At 36.5% G+C, this 21,445-nt stretch overlaps 1 protein-coding gene across 2 annotated transcripts; it reads right to left on the bottom strand.

Annotated features, from left to right (window-relative positions):
• Window positions 1-2,471: 2,471 nt before the first annotated feature.
• LOC100012175 (butyrophilin subfamily 2 member A2) lies at window positions 2,472-21,326 on the bottom strand. 2 transcript variants are annotated; one of them, XM_056814276.1, is made up of 6 exons: window positions 21,313-21,326; window positions 19,666-19,784; window positions 13,962-14,243; window positions 13,248-13,508; window positions 12,703-12,729; window positions 2,472-6,810 (listed from the first exon to the last, which is right to left on the bottom strand). In XM_056814276.1, exons 3-6 carry the CDS (start codon window positions 14,239-14,241, stop codon window positions 6,230-6,232), a joined length of 1,149 nt encoding a protein of 382 aa, XP_056670254.1. In that variant the 5' UTR covers window positions 14,242-14,243; window positions 19,666-19,784; window positions 21,313-21,326; the 3' UTR covers window positions 2,472-6,229. The 2 variants fall into 2 exon arrangements, with proteins under 2 accessions (XP_056670254.1, XP_007483147.2); XM_007483085.3 differs by lacking the exons at window positions 19,666-19,784; window positions 21,313-21,326 and having other exon boundaries at window positions 13,962-15,052.
• Window positions 21,327-21,445: the final 119 nt, after the last annotated feature.

Raw genomic sequence — 21,445 nt, 5'->3', positions numbered from 1 at the left:
ATTTTCTATATAGAGGATCCTGGATAATTGGGATCATGTTAAAAGGAAGTGTCTTGAAGAAACCACATTACAAGTGTGAGACAGTCTGTAACTGATTCTGGTTAGCTGACCATTCAGTGACAGAAAGATCCTTTGATTGGCCTTGATTATTTTGAAAAAGTCCTATCATTATCAGCCACCTCCTCTTTTGCCTCAGTAGTTCTCAGGGGATTTTCATTTCTCTACCCACAGAATCTGGGAAGAGACCATGCTATGAAGGGTAAGGCTTTCAGGGTCTTCTCTCCTCTGAAGTGAAGTGGATTTTGAAAAATGGGGCTTGGTTTTTGGCCTCTGTAATTGTTCTAGGTGAAAGAAGTGGATCCTCATGACCTAATGAGTTTGAAAGATGCTCTGGTACCTTTGGTGTTCCAGAATGGGTTAAGGTAGTATCAATACCCTATGGAACCAGAAAAGATCTTTGGGACCCTAGTCTAGTGGAAGTTCTTACTTGGCAATTATAAACTCAGACATGAACTTGATGGGACCAGTGTTACATAGGATGTATATTAAGTTGAGCTTATCCCTTTCCACTTCTAAAATGGTATAGTATCTAGTATGCTTTCAAGATATTTGTGTGGAAAGGCATGTTTTAGGGTTTTTTGTTTTTGTTTTTGTTTTTGCTGTAATTTCAAAGTAACTATCTTTCTTTTTCTTTTGGTAAAAAGCTAATCAATGGAACTGAGGTGCTAAGTACTATCCCCTAACAATAAGGGGAACACAGCTAATGAGATATTGAACCAATGGCAGTAGAAAAATACCTCAAGGTTTCTCTTTGGAGTCATGAGATTGTGACATAGCAGGCCTGACTCTTGGGAGAAGGAAGCTGAATGTATTCACAACCCTAGGAACATCAGACTCAGTAAAAGCCATGAGAGACATGTTTGTGTTTCAACCTGATAAAGGTCATGGCTTTCTCCTGGTCCCTGAGCTGTTATGCATAAAATTTCCTTTCAAATAGTCACAGTAGCCCTGGTTGGGATTTTTCAAATCTTTCATATCCATTCCATAAACATTTTTGTAAGTTTTTATGAGGTAATGAAGATGGGGTTCCCTCTCCATGGAACTTACTTTTATTTATTTTAAATCCTTACCTTCTGTCTTGGAATCAATATACAGTATTGATTCCAAGGCAGAAGAGTGGTATGGACTAGGCAATGGGGATCAAGTGACTTGCCCAGGGTCACACAGCTAGGAAGTGTCTGAGGCCAGATTTGAACCCAGTACCTGGCTCTCAATCCACTGAGCCACCTCGCTGCCCCTTCTCCATGGAACTTACAGCACACTGGGGGAGATGATATACACATAAAATAATTAGTGACAAATGCCATAGAATGGTTTAAGAAAAATGCTCTGTGATAATGCCACTTGAGCTGGGTGTTAATGGAGATTCTTTCTTTCCAAATTTATCTCTTCACTCTCTTCATCCAACTTCAACAAACATATGCAGACCACTAGTCTGTGCAGAACACTAAACTAGGTCTTAAGGAAGATAAAAAAAATTAAGAAACTTTCCCTTGCTCTTAAGAAGGAGTAGTGTTTCCATGCAGAAAATCCTGGAATTTTTTGAGAATTTGATGTTTTTCTCAATCTCTCAAAAAAAAAATCACTTGAGAAGTTGGGAAGAAGTATAATTCTCCTACAAAAATCAAAGGTTAACAGTCATCACAGAGACATTTTGTCAGAGGAAGAACAGGAATGCTGACATGTAGAATCAAAGGTTATAGTTAACAGTTCTGTTAAGGTAGAAGGAAATGGAAAGAAGAAAAGGAGGTAGGTAGGAAAAAGGTGGTCGTGTTCTGTCAGAGGTGTGTTTGGACTCTGTCTTCAACAGGCAGTGAGTCATTTTTTCCAATAAAATATTAATAACTTTATATGCATAGTATGTTTTATTAACTACCATATATAAAGTATTTTGTATTTTTATAATTCAGAGGTGTCACAGTCAGTAAAACTTCTGTCTTTTTGCAAACTAGATTAAAAAGTAATTAAAATATTTAACAAAATAAAAATCCTACAATAACATAGATATGGTCAATTTGTGCTTTTCAGTCAGTGTGCTTCTATTTGAATTTGACACCACCACTTTCTATAAACCATTCTGAGTAGTGTTCCAAGATATAAATTTTGGAAGTAAAATAAGCCCTTAGGGTAGGTAATTTTGACTGTTGATTCTTTGTTGTGTTGATAATATTGCTAGGAAATCTGAAAGTAATGTTCTTCAAATACAACCTAGTAATTTTCACTTGCATTTTCCAGTGTTTATTTGGTACAGGCTATAGTTCTTTGTAAACACTATCAAACAATATTTCTTATTAAGCAAGTTTTTTAGATACTTGCGAAAATGAGTAAAGACTATAACAAATGTTGGAAATGTTTTAAGGAAGACAAAGGAAATCAGTTAGCCAGATATATTTTAAATAAGTCATACTATGTTGCATTAACAATAAATCATATATTTATTATTACATTTATTATTTTTTTAGAGAAAGCCACTGAAACTTTTTGTATATTTCTATCACAGAAAAAAGATTCACTTTTTATTATGGTCACTCATTATTTAAAAACACATAAATAAAATGTTATGGAAAATATGGATAATTTCTGATTATAAGAATTCCCATAAATACTGATTTTTCATTCCCAAATCCCAAAAATATTTATCAGAAATGTAGAAACACTAGATAAGGGGATACAACACATATACAAATGGTTGTAATAAGAAGTGATACAAGATAAATGCATATGAAAGTAAAACAAGAGCTATAAGGTACCGGAGATTTTTTTACTTTCCTATAAGGACTGAGCTGTGATCCCTATATATATTTTACCTGTGGGTAATAACCTGAGAAGGGAAAAGGAGACTGAAGTGAATAATAAAGACTAGGTGAATAGGTGAATAATAAAGACTCAGAGACAACAAGTTAAAACACATGGGGAGTGGCGTGAACTCCGTGAATATTTCCCACTGATGAGTGCCATAGAATTAATGGGAAATATGAGGAATAAGAAAACATGTGGGGAGTAACAACTCCTTAATGCCTCCTATGGAAAATAGTGCCAGAGGATTAATAGGAAGCATGGGAGTGACAGAGTTGCGAGGAAAGAGAGATCAGAAGGAAAAGATAAGACAGAGAAGTCAGAAGACCCAGGAAAGTAAGAGAGATTTGCACTTGTTCCCCAGTATTTATTGGAGGTTTTAGGAATGTGGATTGGGAGGTGATCAATGAATACGTAACATGGCATAGGCTTTAACATTGGTTGAATTGACAATGACAAGATCAAAGAGGTGGAGATAAACCTGACTTGCGCCTGTAAAGGAATGTGGTCTGATAATGTGTGAGCTAGGTCCCTGTGGCCGCTTAGGAATTCTCTTGCCCTTTGGTCTGTAACTTCTATACAATGATCATTAACTGATCTGACCATGTGTGGTAAATGAATATATATATATGATACAATATCAATATATCAATCATTACTTCCCAGATGCTAACATGCCTGGTATGCTACATTTCCTTTCTACTGTCAGCCAGCTCCCCAAGAGGTGGCTGCTGGTCCTTCCTCCTTCCAAGGATAAGATCTGGCTTTTTGGGAACAAGAAATCCTGGAGGCTGGAAATAATAATAACTAACATTCATCTAGTGTCTTGGAGTTTATAACACCCACTTTCTTCCTTACTCCACACAAAGGGGATCATTTCTTAATTGTCACCCCCAATTGTCTTTCCCCTAACAGTCCTCCTCAGCTCTTAGAGTTACTGCAACACTATCTGAGCTCTTAGCTGGCTTTTACATTAACAGTCTCTATACACTGGAAAGAGAGGTTACAAAGAGAGCACTGATAACCTTGGAGATAGAGGTTTCAGTAGAATGATGGGGTCTAAACCAGGTTAAAAGGGGTTCAGAAGAGAGTGACAGGTGAGGAAGTGAAGATGACAAATTAAATTTTTCTAGGAGTTTAGATGTGAAAGGGAAGAGAGAGACGTAGGATAGATAGTTTTAGGTTAGTGATTCTTAAACTTGTTTTTTTTCCCAGCAGTCTGGTGAAGCCTATGGACCCCTTTTCAGAATGGTGTTTTTAAATGCATATATACAAATTATTATACATATTACAAAGGAAACATTATATTGAAATAAAAATGTATTTTTTTCCCATTCAAATTCATGGATCATCTGAAATCTATCCATGGATCATTTGGAGGAAAATAGATTCCAGATTAAAGGATTCCTGCTTTAGGGGGTTTCAGGATCAAATAAAGTGCATTTTTTTAAAAGGATGGGTCCACAAAATATTCATAGCTGTGCTCTTTGTGGTGGCAAAAAATTGGAAAATGAGGGTTGCCCTTTGATTGGGGAATGGCTGAACAAATTGTGGTATATGTTGGTGATGGAATACTATTGTGCCCAAAGGAATAATGAACTGAAAGAATTCCATGAGAACTGGAAAGACCTTCAGGAATTGATGCAGAGTGAAAGGAGCAGAACCAGGAGAACATTGTACACAGATACTGATATATCATGGTACAATTGAATGTAATGGATTTCTCTACTAGCAGCAATGCAATCCAGGACAATTCTGAGAGATGTATGAGAAAGAACGCTATCTACATTCAGAGGAAAAACTGTGAGAGTAGAAACACAGAAGAAAAATAACTGCTTGATCACATGGGCTGATGGGGATATGACTGAGGATATAGACTAAATAATCATCCTAGTGCAATTATCAATAATATGGAAATAGGTCTTGATCAATGACACATGTTAAACCCAGAGGAACTGCACACCAGCTACAGAAAAGGGGTTGGAGGAGGGCAGGGAAAGAACATGAATCTTGTAATGATGGAAAAATATTCTAAATTAATTAAATAAAAAATTTCAAAACTTAAAATAATAAAAAGGATCTCACTACTTCTGTGACCAAAAAAAAAAAAGACGATTGGTTCAGAGAATAACATTTTCCCCCCTGAATTATAGCTGACATTGTTGATTTCACATCTTTACCAGTTTCTTTTCTCTTCCTAAGTTTCCTGTTTCTATATTCAAAATATATGACCTAAACCTATAATCTTCCCCTTTTCCCTATCCCTAAGAGTGTAGCATACCAGGCATATTAGCATCTGGAAAGTATGGTTGATGTATTGATATTGTATCCTGTATATGCATTTACCAAACACGTGGTCAGACCTCTTAATGTTCTTTGTATGGAAAGGGACAGTCCAAAGGACTAGCATAGGACGTGAAAATTGATGGGCCTTGATGGCCACACTGCCTTGGCTCCCAGTACATTCATTTGCAAAGCACCTATTGGATTAATCTCCACCTCTTTGATCTCATCATTGTCAATTCAACCAATGTTAAAACCTATGCCATGTTACATATTTGTTGATCTCCTCCCAATCCACATTCCTAAAACCTCCAATAAATACTGGGGAACAAGTACAATTCTCTCTCTTCCTCCTCTTTTCTTACTTACCTGTATCTTCAAAATGCTCTGTCCTATCTTTTCCTGCTGATCCTCACGATGATGTTGCCCCCATACTTCCTAATAATGCTCAGACTCCCTTGTCTATAGGAAGTATTAAGGAGTTGGTACTCCCCACCTATTCTCTTATTCCTCATATTTCCTCGGAGTTTGCGTTACTCCCCATGTGTTATAACTTGCTGTCTTTGATTCTGTATTATTCTCCCATTTCCTTAGTCTCCCTTCTCCATCTCAGGTTATTACCCACAGATAAATAATACAGGACTCCCGAGGGGGGTCACTATAAAGAGGTTCTTTGGACTCTTTTTTTTCTCTGAAAATTGCTGATGTGTAATCCAGAGCTCAAGCTCCTATTCTTTTGTCCTTTCTACAAATCCTTTCAATCCCCGTTCTAGTACTGCAACTTTAATAAAGTTTACCTTCTCTTTCCCTCACCATTCCTCCTCTCCCCAACATCTCTGCTCAGTTAAGAAATCTCTTTTTGGTTGCACCAGAGTCTCCAAGTCAGTATGCTTTGTGAGGAAGAGAAGAACTAGATTTTGCAGGCAGTCAGAGCTCAGGGAGAAGAGAGAGAGAGAGGTGGAAGGAGAAAGGGAAAGGAATCTTTCTTAAAAGAATTGATCAAATTTAAAAGCTATATGATAAAATAAGTTCTACTCCATTAGGCAACTTAAGCCCTGAACCTGAGAGTTCCTTCCGCCCCCAACAGGGGTCAGTAGGGTCTTCTGTAAAGGATTAGGCCACTTTCTGGGACAGTGACTCCCTCAGCTCCAGTGAATGCTGGGCAGATGACCAAAGGGTTGTCATCAGACCCAAGCCTGAAAAAAGGTCTGAGAGGTCCAGAGAAAGAGGTTCGGGGGCAAGTATAGATGTGGGATCTGTCAATCATATTGTAGAAAGATACATCTCCAGCTTCATAGTCTAAGAAAATCCCTACCCTATAGAGGTGATCTGACAAAGGGAGGAGAATATCTGGAGAAGTAAGGGCCTGATATCTATTTCCAAACAATTCAATGACCCAGAAACCATTCTGAGGTATCAGTAGGGCCTCCCCCTTTCGCTCTGAGTTTTCTCTGCAGACTCCAAGGGCCCATACCATGACATCTGCTACCTCCACTTCCCAGTAATGTCTCCCTGAGGTGAAACTCTCACAGCCAAGAACACAGGGTCTACAGTCAAACCTCTCAGGGTTGTCAGGTAGATCTTGCCTTGTATCTCCTCGTATCACGCTTCTCAAATCCTGAGAGAGGTAGAGTTCAGGATGAGCTGTATTTTGATCCAGAGTCACATCAGCTAAAGAAAGAATTCTTGATTCAGTTTGGGGGTCTTATATCTCTGACTTTGGGCCCTATGTAGTACTTAAAGGACAAAGGAGGGATGGAGGGTTGTAGAGGATTTCTTGTATACCTTTCTTTGGGACCTCATTCTTTCCTGATGTTCCATAGTGTTTCAATCATAGCTTTCTCCCTGTCACCACTAAAATGAGAGAAACTGTCATTATGGGAGCTGGTCATTACAGATACCCCATCCTCAGAGAAGGGAGTTAGGCACTAAGGCTGCCAGAGAAATTTATCTGCATAGCATTTACTATTTTTTATTCTTCATTTCCACAATCCACTTTAACTACTGAATCTCGTGACATTGTTCTTTTGCTAGTTCTATATTAGAGATCTTTCTCTATCATGTGACACACAGGAGCTAAGTTTCCCCCATGATTAGACATAATCATTCTTGCAGTACATATAGTATGATCCTATGAGCAGGGCCAAACCTGGAAGGGTATAAAGTTTTTGCATTCTAGAGCTAGAAAAAAACTTAAGAGGTCCTCTAGTCCAAACCTTTTATTTTACAGATGAGGAACTGGGTCCATATTTAATTTATGTGGAGAAGAACATAGCCAGGTCCCCTAGTTGTCAGTATGTATATGTATCTTTTTAAAAATGAACCATTATAGCCACTTCTTTATCTTGCTTTTCTGAGGCATTGTAGTCATCTGGTCCCTGTAGCAGTATACGACTTTCCAAGAAACCCCAATTTGTCACACATTAGGGACTATTTTGCCAAAGGGCAATTCAATCATTATTTGGCCCTAAATGCCCTCATTCTGGGAAGCACGAACATATTTTAAGAGTAAATTTTTCTCCCTCTTCAAAAAGAAGGTGAAGGGATTCGGGAAACTCTTCTCCACAGGTTATTGAGTACAATAAGGGGTGGATTTTTGTTGTTGTTGTGGTTGTTGTTTTTAATGGAAGTAGTCCTTATATGGGAGGGAAAAGAATCTAAAGTGTTGGAAGAGAAGCTTAACCCTCGTCAAGTAGTAGGAGAATATTTTGCAGTGGAGCAAAGGAAGGAAATGGACAATTGTAAACTTGGAATTAAAAATAACAAAAAATTCCAAAATGACAAATTTGAGGCTTTTCCTGAAGAGGTTTTAGAGAACTGATGACAAAGTAGTGGTGGTTGATGAATCCCTGCTTAGGGCTAAAGAAACAGCTCTTTGTTGACCTGGTGTATAACCACAGAGAAATTCTTTTTTTTCCAGTGTATCTAAGGGCTAACAGAGAGCTGAGACTCATCATAATGGTTGACTACTACCTAATCCTGGTGCTTTCTTTTGTGTGCACAAATGACATTGCCAGTAGGAACTAGAAAGTATAGCCCAAAATTATGAAGGCAAGACTCTGAAAGTTATGAAGCAAAGGTGGTATTTTCCTCATTACTGTCCATTGCAGGCATGGAATGTAAAACAGAAAATTGATTCATGGTATGTGTGGCTAAGTTTTGGATTTCTGAACTATATAGAGATAGAAGACTTCTGGTCAAGGATGATAGGCACCTAACAAATGTTAAGGGCTTGATAGCTTGAAAAAAAAAGCAATGAAAGGGCTTCAAAACAATACAGAAGAAAGAGCAAACTGCTTATGCATACATTCATATATACCCACAGAACTTTATGCCATTGAAAACAGCTACATTTAAAGAAGACTAGAATCTATGAAAAAATCCATTGGTAAAAAAACAAAACAAAAAAGTGTCTAATGTCTATACACAAATAAAGTTAGGCAGCAACAAGAGAAATTAAGGTTTAAGTATAAGGAAGCACTTTTACCCTCATGTCAGTGAGATTTGGTGAAATAAAACTCATGGACTGAAATATTTGTTCTGGATGGATATAACTTATTCAAAAGAAATAGGTAAAATTAGGTGTGTATATTCACAGAGCAGCCCTGTATATATAGATATAGATAGATTATCATAAACCCTTACCTTCTGTCTTAGAATCAATAACTCCAAGTTTGAAGAATGGTAAGGGCTAGGCAATAAGAGTTAAGTGACTTGCCCAGGGTCACAAAAGAATGTGAGGTCAAATTTTGATCCTAGAATTTCTTGTCTCTAGGTCTGGATTTCAATTCATTGAACCATAGTTGCCCCATCAAATACTAAGAAATTATAGCACATTAGAATATCCAGGGCTCAGTCCTTTTTTCTTTCTGGTGATGACTATTGAAGAGGACAAGGTATTATAGGCCTCTGAGTGGTAGAAGGATCTTTTATTTCAAGAAGTCATGTGTATGTCCTTGTTGTTGTTCAGAGAGAGTTTTTGTCAGTGACTTGAGACTTTTCTCCAAGTAAACGTGGAGTCTCTAGTACATGACCTTATTGTTTTTTATGTTCCCATTACATCTATTCTGGCCTGCTTTAGATAAAGCAGTACTGGAGGTAGAATAGAATAGACTGACTTTGTGAGCTCTGAAAGGTTGGGAGAGTACCAGAGGTTCATGGACAAGACTCCTCACTAGAGTATGTGTTCAGACAAGTCGAGTCTGCTAGTGCAACCTCTCCGTGCTTGAGGCTTAGCCTAGCCATAGATTCACCCTGCAGCTGACATGCCAGATCTACAAGGGCTTGACTCTGTCCAACACCCATGCTGTACTGAGTGAGACATGACCATGGTGGAGTGAATGCTTTGTAGCAACTGCTTTAAGGTTCAATCCCCCCTTCCTATAGATTGAGGGGACAATAAAGGAGAGTGTGGCCCTGAAAGTTGGGAGGAAATATTTGTATTGTTCTGACTACATCTTCTCAGCAAATATCTCTTTGGAAAAGCTAATTGATATGAAGTGGTTGAATGAAATGAGTGTGCTAATCACTGCAGGGTATTAATGAGGTATCTGGTGATTGATATTGGGAAGAATACACCAGAAGAGGATGCTTAAGATGATAGCATTAGAAAGACCTATTCCCTTAAGAGTAACCTGAGATCCCTGAGGGGGAATATGAAACCATGCTCTGGACCTGACTCATCAGCAAGAATGTGAATTGAGATAAAGATCTCTACAGCTTATATCAGCTCCATTTATCTACAAATATATATATGTGGTTTTTTTTTTTTTCCAGATAGAATGTAACCTCTTTGAGGACAGGGGCCATTTAACTTTTTTATTTTTTTATTTCAAGGGTCTAGCATAATGCCTGGAACACAACTGATGTTTAATAAACTATGTTTATTGGTGGGAAAGAAGAGAAAATCCAGAAGCCAGAGCAGGGAAACAATGGTATTTGAGAGAGATCAATAGGAGGAGAAATAAGTGATTTTGTCATTAGAAACAAGATTACAAAATACTTAGATGGAAAAAGGAATTTGGGAAATAGATTACAAATCTGGCCCAAAGGCATGGTATAGTAGTGATAGAAGATTTTAATTATCTAGAAATCTAGTGGAGTTTCTGTCTATCATCTATGTTTTAAAAGGTGGAGGAACTGACAAAGGGAAATTCTATTCTGGATCTGATTCTCATTAACAGGGAGGAACTGGGTACTGAAAGGGAGATGACATGATATTTGTGGGTTAGAGAAGTAACTTCTCCCTCCTAGAGTTTGTGGCAGAGAAGAAGAAATCTGAGTATAGTCTGAAATATTTCCTAGCTTTGGGAAAGCAATTTCCAAGTGTTCAGGGGAATGCTAAGGAAGGTTAAGTTAGCAGAGAAAGGATTGGAAACTCTTATTATTTAAAAGTCTGAAGACCCAAAAAGAAACAATTCCATTAAGGAAGAAAAATGGGGCTTATTTGAAAAGACTGATGTGGATACATAGAAAATCAATCAGATTTCATTTTCAAAAATTATTTACAAAAATGAGAAGCAAAAGGATGAATATAAGCGAGTGGTATGATGTTAACACACAATGAGTAAATGAACAAATGGTAAAGAACTATAGGGACAATAGGAAAGGCTTTTTATTTTTAATTTTTTTCTGATATCTTGATAAAGTGATAAATAAAAAGATTAAATAAGGTATAGAACTGCTAATTGGGGCCAACAGGATGATGACAACTGACAGAAGAGAGAAGGCAGTGCCGCTTGATCATTACTTTGTCTGTTTTCCCTTTCAAGGATAATAACCTTTGAGTGGGAAAGGATGGAACAAGAAAGAGCCAAGAGGGAGCTGATACTCAATATAAATAAGTTAGAAGATAGTAAAAGAACACCTTGTTTCCTTTTAAGATTCAAGTTACCTGACCAAGAGAAGCAATATTCTTGAGCACTGAAAGAACCAACCAATGTAATTGTGGAGTCATCATTAGTGATACTTTAAAGTTTATGTAGAATGATTAAATTTCAAAGAACTAGAGAAAGGCATATCATGATTTCCAGAAAAGAGAAGAGAATAGTCTGAAAATTATAGGCCAAGGAATTTGATTTTAATTCCTGGAAAGTTTCTACAACAGATCAATAAAGAAATGATTACTGAACATCAAGAAAAAGGAAGCAGTGATTACAAGATTGAAGCTATGTCAAATCAACCTTATTTCCTTTTATTTTACTATGTTACTAACTTTTTTTAATTAGAAGGAATGGTAGCTAAAGCCTTTTTATTTTTTTAGCAAAACAAATCATAAAGTGGCTTATAATTTTTGTTTGTTTCTGTGGAATGAATGGAGAGATGTGAACCAGTCAATACTACAATTAGATGCATCCTGAATTGGCTGAATGACTGAACTCAAAGAATATCAATATCAACTTGAGAAGAGATTTTCATTGGATTGCCTCAGGAATCTAAATAGCCTTGTGCTATTTAACAATTTTATATTTGTATAAAATTATCAGAAATACAGATGACACAACTGACAGAGATGGTAACATAATGAATGAGAGTCAGAATCCCAAAATATCTTGATAAGCTAGATCATTAAATATCTAATGAAATGAAATTCAAGGGGGATAAATGTAAAATCTTATAGCTGGGTTTAAAATGTCAGCATTGCTGGTTGAAGGCAAGATAGTCAGCAGGTTGTCTGAAAAATATCTGGGAGTTTTAGTGGACTGCAATCTCAACCAAAGTTGGCAGTATGATTTGGCAGCCACAAAAAGCTAATGGAGGCTTATGAGAAGCATAGTAATGGATGGCTATTATAAGAAGGCCAATTCATGCTTGTTGTTGGGAAAATACTAATAATAAGTGTAATCAAAATGTAGCATGTTGCTTTGAATCCCTCTCATTGGAGGTGTTCAAGTAGACCCTGAATTGATTTTAGATGACACAGAAGGGATTCCTTTTTGATAAGGATTGGACTAGATGGCCATTAAGATACTTTCCGTTTCAGAGTATCATGGTAGGGGATGCACTGTATTAGCCAGGGGAAAGTTCTGAGTTTAATGACTTTGTTAATCAAAATATGGAAAACAACTAGGTTTAGTGGTTTGAGATATTTTCCATCCTCCAATCAGCTTATGCCAATCACTACTTAAAGCAAAACAAAACTCTTACCTTTTAAAAATGTCTTAGAATTGATACCAAGTATCAGCTCTAAGGCAGAAGAGCTGAACGAGCTAGGCAATAGGTATCATGCAACTTGCCCAAGGTTACACAATTATAAAGTGTCTGAGGTCACATTTGAATGGAGTACTTCCCATCTCCAGAAGACTTTTTATCTTTTAAAATAATAGAAATCAGTGAAATGACTGTAGAACTGATAATGAAACTCAATGATTCCTCCAAATCATTCCATGGTTATCCCATAGGAATTGCTTCTCTTACAGAGAAAGACTTTCACATTTTTTATTTTTGGCATTGTATTTAGCTTGCCTTCTAGATGACTGTTCTATTCTGTTCTCATTTTTTTTTAGTAGCCTGAGGAATGGGAAGAGAGATCTTAGATTTACAGAGAACAGAATAATCACTCACCAGCATGTAACTGGATCCTTCTCCATCCTGCAATGGACGAACAGAAAGATAAGAACTCTTATGTAATTATTATATGAGAAGCAAATAAATTATATGTATGAGGAATTAGATAATGAGGATGCTGAATTTACTGAGCACTTCCTTAAATTTCTCTAAAAAGGAACCAATGGACCTCAAAAAAGAAAGATTTAACAATCTGTTTCTGGAATATATCACAGAGAAATATCCCTTATGAAAATCCTCTGAAACCAAGGAACCAAGAACAATGAAGCAAGATCTAGTCTAGTATTAGCGTCTCCATTTACTCATATCTTTATAATGAAAACACTTTTTTATTTGGTTAATTAAGAGGTAAGTTTAGTGGTGTTTGAATGGAGTTTTAGGAGACATGATATATACATATGTAGATTACTAATACATTATTTCTATATTATATGTTATGTTTTATGTATTTTCCAATTTTTTCTTCTCCAGCATTCCATATCAAAAGTTGAGGTACTTTTATTTCTCAAAATATCATCTTTGCCTTTCCTTTTCTTTTTTACCTGTCAGGTGGTCCATCTGTTCTTGTCCCTTTTCATCTTTTTCTTCACATTCAATTTCTTTTTCTATAAATAGTGTCTTTTTTCTCTTGTGTTGTTTACATGTGAAACAAATACTACAGGCAATAAAAAGGCCAAGAGCTGGCAAGGCCACAGTGAGAGCAACCATCCAGGTAGAGACTTCTTCAGGACTTGGAGTTGTTATTAGGTCTGGGATCTCAGAAGGGCTCTCAGAGGGAATGGATGTTGTAATCCAAATAGTTTCTGTGGTAAAAGACATAAAGGAGAAAGAGTTAAACCAGCCAAAACATTCCAGGGTCTCTTTCCCAAATCTAAAAAAAGAGGAGATTCTTTCAGATTGTGACTCCTCTCAGAAAAGGAAAAGGAAAGGTTATTTTTCTGGTTGAAAATTACCCCAATTTCCTTCTTTTCCTATTTCCATATTCTTTGGACATTACTTTTTGTTCTAAAATAAAATCCAAATGAAGCTTACCGATGTGTTATTAAATTGCTTTCCAACTCTAATTTTGATTTTAACAAACTGCTTTATTTATTGTGCTCAAAATACTTTAACTAATCAAAAAAGTATAGAGACAATTAGTCTAGCTCCATAGCTTACAGTTGGTAGAAATTTTCCTTTTAAATACTCCCTTCATGGTGCTCCAATGACTATAAAGACCATGACTCTATAAAGGTAATCTAAAGCTGAGAACTGACCTGGGATAGACATCATTGCCAACAACTCTTGGCTGAGAAGGGAGTTTTGAATGGAACAGAACACACTAACCACTGTGTGATCTGTGATATTCACAGACAATTTAACAATAAACAGTCCATCTTCACTGGGAACCAAGTTTTCCTCCAGGGATGGAATAGTTTCTTCTGAAAGATTTCTCCACTCTACTCGGGGCTGGGGATACCATCCAGCAGATGTACATTCTAGTTGAATCCATCCATATTCATAACCTGTAATTTCAATGAGGGGATCTGAGCCCATACCTGGAGAAGAGAAAATTGGCTTGAATAGAGTCATCCTTGAATAAGAAAAATCAAGATAGTTTATTCCACCTACTGTAGTCAACTCTATCTGAGCTGATTAAAGGGAACACTGCCTTGAAATTGGGAAATTGGACTACAGCCTTGTTAAAGGGCAAGTATCATTATCTTACACTTTTATATTCTCAGATGATCTAGAATAATACTTACAGAAATTGTTGTCTGATTTATTTTTATTACTATTTTGTTGAATTTTTTTCATGTCACCTAATTTGTTGAATGGATCAAAATTGCCTCAAAGTTTTAAGGGTTTAAACCATTCAAAACTACAGCAAGTAGGTTTGGGCATTAAATCATTTTCAAGAAACAGAGAAATCAAATAATAATAGTAATTTTAATTTATACTGCAACTTCATATATCTTATCTCTTTAGGTCCTTATAACAACTATGTGAGATAGATAATAGAGATATGATTATTATTATTGCTATTTTACAGATGGAAAAACTGAAAGACTTTTAGACTCATGTAGTTAGAAGTCATGGGGAAAGTCTGTATCCTTATTCTCTCAAAAACAGAAAAGGAAGAAGAGGAGAAGCAGCAGCATTATTAGAAGCCTTAAAACAAGGAAAATTTAATTTTCAAAAAATAGAACAATTAAAGAACAAAGAAAAACTTTATTGGTTTACATTTTTTTCATTATCCAGTGCCTTATTTTCACTGCTATGGCATTTTATTGTTTAGAGTTCTATCAATGTAAGAATTTCTGTGCTAGAAGTGAGGCTATTTGATAGATTAAACTAATATTATTAGCATTACTATTATTGTAATTAGTAATATTATTACTACTTCTAATTTCCTAGCTAACTAACAACTAACTTTCCCAGGCAGAAGAAACATTTGTATTAACTATTTTATTTGTAGTCTTTTTTTGCTTGGATGTAATGAATTAAAAAAATTTTTTTCTAGGTGAAGGGAAAGCACAACTACTTGTAGCCTCATTAATCTCCATGCTAAAAGTTCAACCCTTTTCTTGTAACTTCTGTAAAAAGCTTTATGCTTCTCCTCTCCCTCTGTCCTCCCAACCCCAATCTAAGACAATAGTAGCTTAAGTCAAAGTCACTCACAGTCCTTATTATTTAACTGAGCTAAATATGCTGCCCTTCCTGCCTCTACTCTATCATCCTTAGGTTAATTGTGGGTATCAGCTTGTTAAAAGTTTTCCCCTTCCCTTTCCCCAACTATGACCAAAGCTACTGAGAATCTTGAACAGATGCAAAGGTCAAGATATCTCTAAGATAAATTCTGAGTTTGAAAAAGACTGTCCATGAATTAGGCATGAGTGCCTTGTCATTTGACACTGAGAAAAGATAGTCTATGAGTTTAAATATCATTTTAGAAGTGGAGCTTTTTATCAATATAAACAAAAATATCCCAACTTCAAATGCATTACTTGTCAACGACTTTCCCTTTGACCCTCACATAAATATTGATATTTGTATTGTCATGGAGAAAGCTTGTGGAGAAATAGTGACTCTTCAGTTTTCCTCATTTTAGAAGTATGTACCAAATGGACTGTTGGCAATTTTTTGTGCTTCATGCACTTTTCATCATAGATTCACCTGGCTGTACTTCAAATCCTTCAGAGGCAGTGTAAGAGAGAAATCAAATCCAATTGTGCAAGGAGCAGAGAGTGAGTGGGGAAGGTGCAAGAAGAGAAAAAACTCAAGATTCCAGTCAGAGAACAGAAGCTGGAAGAACTCCAACTGCTCTGGCACTTCTTCAGCTGGGAGCCTGAGCAGCAGATCTCCTAAACTTGGGTCTTTCTGGAGATCAACTGTTTCCCAGTGAACTGAATATCTCTCACTCAGCTTAAGATATTGTAGACTGGGACTTTGAAGAAATCCTCTCTCCAAATATTTATTCTCTATTTCCCTCTCTAACTTGTCCTGGACTCCAATACTCAAGCTAGATCAGCTTAAGAGTAGGGACCAAACCAGCAGCTGACTGGAAGAGGGGTCAAGGCTGAGAGCCTGAGCCCTGAGATTTTGAGGGGGTCATTCTGCCAGTCAACAGAGCTTAACCTACTTTCCTCACCTGACATCCTTATCACTCCCTTCCCTGTGTGAACCCAAATAAACTGTTTACTACCTTAGAATTAGGTCTGGCTAGTTTCTGAGACTAGGAAAGGGGACAGAAAACTTGGGGAGAATCACACCTCTTCCCAAAGGGGAAGCTTAACTCAGGATCATAGTGATCCAAATAATCCAGCCTAAGGATCAATCATCTCTACTGGGCTGTGGGGTAACCCAAGGTCTTGGGGAGGAAGTGACAGATGGAGTACCTGAGGGATCCAGAGGAAGAAGGATCCATCTTGCCTCTCAACAAGAATTGGGACCAATGGAGAGGCAGTGTGTCATCTTATCAAAGCTCTTTCCTTTAGTTCTTAACCTCCACCTCCCAGAACCATTCTCTGAGGACACATACTCCTTCCTGCAGGGAGACAAGACTGGGTTACCTTACCCAAAGGGAAGAGAGGGGAAAATCAATCTCTTCCCCCTCTTCATTCTCTCAACTCTTTCTCTCTTTCCCTCCAGTTCTCTTGTGTGTGTGTTCCCTTTCTGGTCGTACATTACAGCACATTTTAGATTTTAGTATGCTATTATTTTCATTTTAGCTTCTTAAGAATCATTTGTCATCATCATTATGAATTTTGATGGTGATTTGTTTGAATATTTCTTTCCTACTGGCATTCTGTTGTGGGAGTCAACAAATTAAATTTGTGGAATTAAAAAAACAACAACCTTTCTTTCTAATTTTTCTTTTTATGTAAGGAATATCATTTCTATAATCTAAAACTCTTTCTAGTATTTCCCTTCAGAAATTATGAAGAACAAGGTTAAGGTCTTCCTTTAAAATTCAGTAAAGGTGACAAACAAATATAACTAGATGCTACCCTACTACTTGGAGTAATTGGTTCTAGGACTCATCTAACATCAGCATCTGTCCTCTTTTGAAATTCAAGGTAATTGAATAATCACAATAATAAACTCTTAGAAAGAAGTAGTCCAGGAAGGGATTGAATGGTGGTTATTCTGGAATGTTAACCCTATGCTGTATTTTAACATTTGATCTTTTCCTTATTCAAGATTCTTATAAATGTTATTGATAGTATTCTATCAGGCATTTGATAATGTAAATCTTGAAATTTCTCAGACTTGTGAATGTTAAAAATTTCCACATTGGGGAATTCTCCATTGGAACAATTCCCTACTGGGAACATTCCCCATTTTGACAGTGAGAATTCTACTTGGATCAGAAATGGGAGGACCTCTACTCTACCCATACTTAAGACTGCTTTAGGGGAGAAAACTCCTTGCGAAACAATGAAAGTACTTAAACCCATACTTATAATGAGGCAAAAAGTTCTCTAAGCCATGCCTATTTTTAGAAGTAATACAAAGGGGGTGCTAAGTACTTATTAAAGGTCAGACAACTTGTAAACTTGCCAGGAGCAAAGAGGTGAAAACTTATTCAGAAGTTTTTTCTGGTTCAAACTTACTAAAGGGATTAGTCGACCCAGCAGTGAATTCAGAATGGGTTGTCCTTTGGAAAAACGTCTACTGTGATTGGTAGATGTAAGGACTTAGGGGAGGTGACATAGGAGAAAAACCCCTATATAAGAAAAAGCAGAAATCTCTTATGAGATCTCTTATGATCCTTTTGGAGGATCGCTTGAGGAGAATCCCTTGAGGAGAGGCTCTGGAGAAGGGAAGCTCTTGGAGGACAATCTCTAAGGAGGTCTCGCTGGAGCTCCTCTGAGGGGACTCTGTCCCTCTGGAGGCTCTTGAGAGAGGCCCTTTGAAACAGTCTCTGGCTGGAAGGCTCTTTGAGGAGGACTCTGGCTGGAACTCTCGCTGAGGAGACTCTGTCACTAGAATCCTTGCTTAGACAGACCTTGTGGTGAGTGATAAAAGACTGACTAACTGATCTCTCTCTCTTAAGACTCAGGTCTAGGCCATGTTGGCTTAAGGCCCTTTATACTTCTTTCCTTTTTCTCTCTTTCTCTCTTTTCTTTAATTCCGCATTGTATTATTAATTAAATTCTCTATAAAACTCAGTTGACTTGGGTATATTCATGATTGGGAATATATTCCCTGGCAACCACCTTATATTTGATTAAAAAACCAAGACACTGTAGTGAAACATTTTCTGCGGTCAAATTTACTCACCCACTCTTATATCTATCATAATTTATATCTTCCACCATTTTAACTCACTACAGTTTATGTCTCCAACTATTTTAAATGTTACAGTTTAAGGCAGACAACTATTTTAAATATAACAATAATTAGACTCATTATGTTTGATGTAGCTTCATTATTGGGTTTGCTGCAGGGTAGAATTTTCAGCTATAGTAACTAAAATTTTTTTAATCTACTAAGGTATTTAGAAAATGCAATTTGTGTTAGTGGAGGGAGCACTTAAATAGGCAAAACAATTGATTTTTATAGTAGCGAAGCATCAGTAGGAAAACTATGATAGAACTGAAGAGTAAATGTCACTCTAGAGAACTGGCTGTGGTTTAAAAAAGTTCTACTTGTTCTAGAACAAAGTATATTAGAAAGCAAAATATCATAAAGGTGCAATTTGGCTAAACCTGCAAGTCTATATGGAGTTGAAGAATTTAAAAGAAGCAATCAAAAGTGGAAATTGATCCTTCTCACTAGATAAGTGTGACTATATGAGAACAAGAGAAGGGAGCTAGAAAGCAAAGAAGTGAATAAAATGCCAAAAAGACAAAAAATATTCTGTCTTTAATATTTACTTATTTTAGGCAAAGAGGTCTAGAGATAATTTTATTCATCCAAATTTCCTAAATTGTCAGGAAAAGATCATTGGTAAAGGCAGAGAAAACATAGAAATTTAAAAAGTCATAATTTTAATCTTTTCATAAAATATCTTGTTTTAATGTTGTTTCTAGAGAGGTCTAGTTGTGGTAAGATTCAATTCAATTCAGACTCAAGCTAAGGAAGCATGTATTGAAATTAGCAGTCTGATTATAAGCTCAAAGAATTGATAGATGTTGTTACAGATTGACTAACCATTAATTTTGAGAAATCATCAAGGACAAGAATTTCTGAGGATTGGAAAAGGGCAAATGTCATGTCTATGTGAATTAATGGCGATAAATGGCTAATTCTGGAAACTACACATTACTCCCAAATCCATATTTCTATTCAGTTTCAAACTGGAAACATACTTGAATGGATTTCTCAACAACCAGTTTGCAATCACCCTAAAGGGTGGTTTTGTCACATCAATTTTACATTCTTTGCTAATAAAGTGATATCACATAGATGATGGTAAGCAATTGGTGTAATTTGCCTATAAAATATTGCCTAGAACCACAGATTTGAATTTACCTGGATAGGCTTCTTATGAATCTCTCTTTGGATTGTGAACTCCTCACTGCCCCAATCCCCAACAAGGTTTCTTCTTGGACTTTCAGATTTTGGCCCATTTGCCCTTAGCCAGGATCTTCCTAAGGATATCAGAATATAGCTTACATGTAGATTTCCATAGATATAGGTTAAAAAGCCCTTAGATCCCATGAAACTGTTCAAACTATCATTATATATTAGTTAATAGGAATGCCCTTATTTCATCTTATGAAGAATCATGAAGGATTCATGGGAGCCTGTAAAATGCTCAACGATAACCATACTTTATTCTGTGATCTGAAACAAGACAAGAAGCAAGGGAAAGACTCATGATATGGAAAAACATATCTGGCTTAGCTCTTCACTAGTTCTGTGTGTTATGTAGACTATGTAGGGTTGGGAAAAGGGAGCTTGTAGTTTCTGAAACCAGAAATGAAAAGTTGGAAGAGTGAATTCTAAAGGGCTGATGTATCTCTAGCATTCATAAAGCAAGAACAGAGACAATAGCTAATCTAGATAATGAACTAGCTGATTGAGGACAAAAGGACTGACTGACCTGAGGACCAGGAAGACAAATAGAGAAGAAACCAAGAAAAAGTTAGGTTTGATTCCCTCAAAAGCATTAACAGAAGACCAGAATTGACTGAAAAAACTTATGACCCACTAGAATACTGTTTTGTAGTATATTGTAGTAAAGGACTAAAAGAAGGGTGGAGAACTATTTTCAGAAAGCAATGTAAGAAAAAAAAGAATGTATTCTTTCTGACAGACTAAATTGGATGACAGTGCATCCAAACTGAAGAAGACAGGTGATAGCAGCTAAATGAAATACAGGGCATAAGAGAGCCAAATCTGAGGGCTAACTGGGAGAAAAGAAATGTTAGTATGAGTTGTGCAAGTCAATGAGGGATTAAATAAAAAGTAACGGGCTTAAATAAATGAGTGATGGGTTCTAATGAAAACGAGTAAGAATTTGTTGTTCAAAACTGAATTTACTGGTAAACAGTACTTCCTGAAGAAGATTCTGGGAGACTAGAATTGAAAAGTCTGGATGTTCATTTTTGCCTGAAGAAGAAGGCTGGACAAGAGAATTTGAAATAGCACCTTTAAGCTCTGTGATTCTTTCTATGCTATTTCCTAGGGACCACAAAAGTCCCTCAATCTTCACTTTGGGCTATGTTTAAATAAAACATGATTATTTTTTCAATAAATGCTATACATGGTCTAGTAGGAAGGAGATTGATTGACTAGATAAAAGAGAAGGGACACTAAAAATGCCCATAAAGTCAATGAGGGTTCTTCTTCCTTTCATTGATCAGTTAGTTCCTCAGAGAACCTAAATTTTAGGTCAACCTTGTTTACTCCTTTATTCCTTTCTTGCCTATCTTCAGACTCTTTGGATTTCTTTTCCTACCATGCTTTAGTAGTCTCCCTGGATCCCATTAGAATGTAAGTTGGGGTCATGGATTGTGTTATTTTTTATTTGTATTTGTATTCCCAAGGCTCAGCACAGTATTTGCCATATTTTAAGTGTCCAATAAATGGTAATAAATAAACCTGCCAGTTCTGAGTTTGGTTCCCCCTGGGTCTAACTAAGAAAAGGTCAAAGAGCAAAACCAAGTAACTCACTTGCCACCTTCAAGTCTATAAAGGCTTCATCATATGATCTGCCTTCTTGGAAATAGCAGTGATACCTTCCATTTTCAAAAGCAGTAACATTGTGAATTTTCAGAGCAACACTTCCATCTTTGATATTATCTCT

The sequence above is a fragment of the Monodelphis domestica genome, chromosome 2, assembly GCF_027887165.1.
Source record: "Monodelphis domestica isolate mMonDom1 chromosome 2, mMonDom1.pri, whole genome shotgun sequence".
Classification (NCBI taxonomy): Eukaryota; Metazoa; Chordata; class Mammalia; order Didelphimorphia; family Didelphidae; genus Monodelphis; species Monodelphis domestica.
This window is presented reverse-complemented; position numbering and strand designations above follow the sequence as displayed.

Excerpts from the sequence above, each read along its gene's own strand:
- LOC100012175 (XM_007483085.3), bottom strand. The coding sequence starts at position 14,277 with ATGACTCTATTCAAGCCAATTTTCTCTTCTCCAGGTATGGGCTCAGAT. Across the intron at positions 13,509-13,961 it reads GGCAATGATGTCTATCCCAG|AAACTATTTGGATTACAACA; the intron begins GTCAGTTCTCAG and ends CTTTTACCACAG. Across the intron at positions 6,811-12,702 it reads AAGGATCCAGTTACATGCTG|CTGATGTGACTCTGGATCAA; the intron begins GTGAGTGATTAT and ends TTCTTTCTTTAG.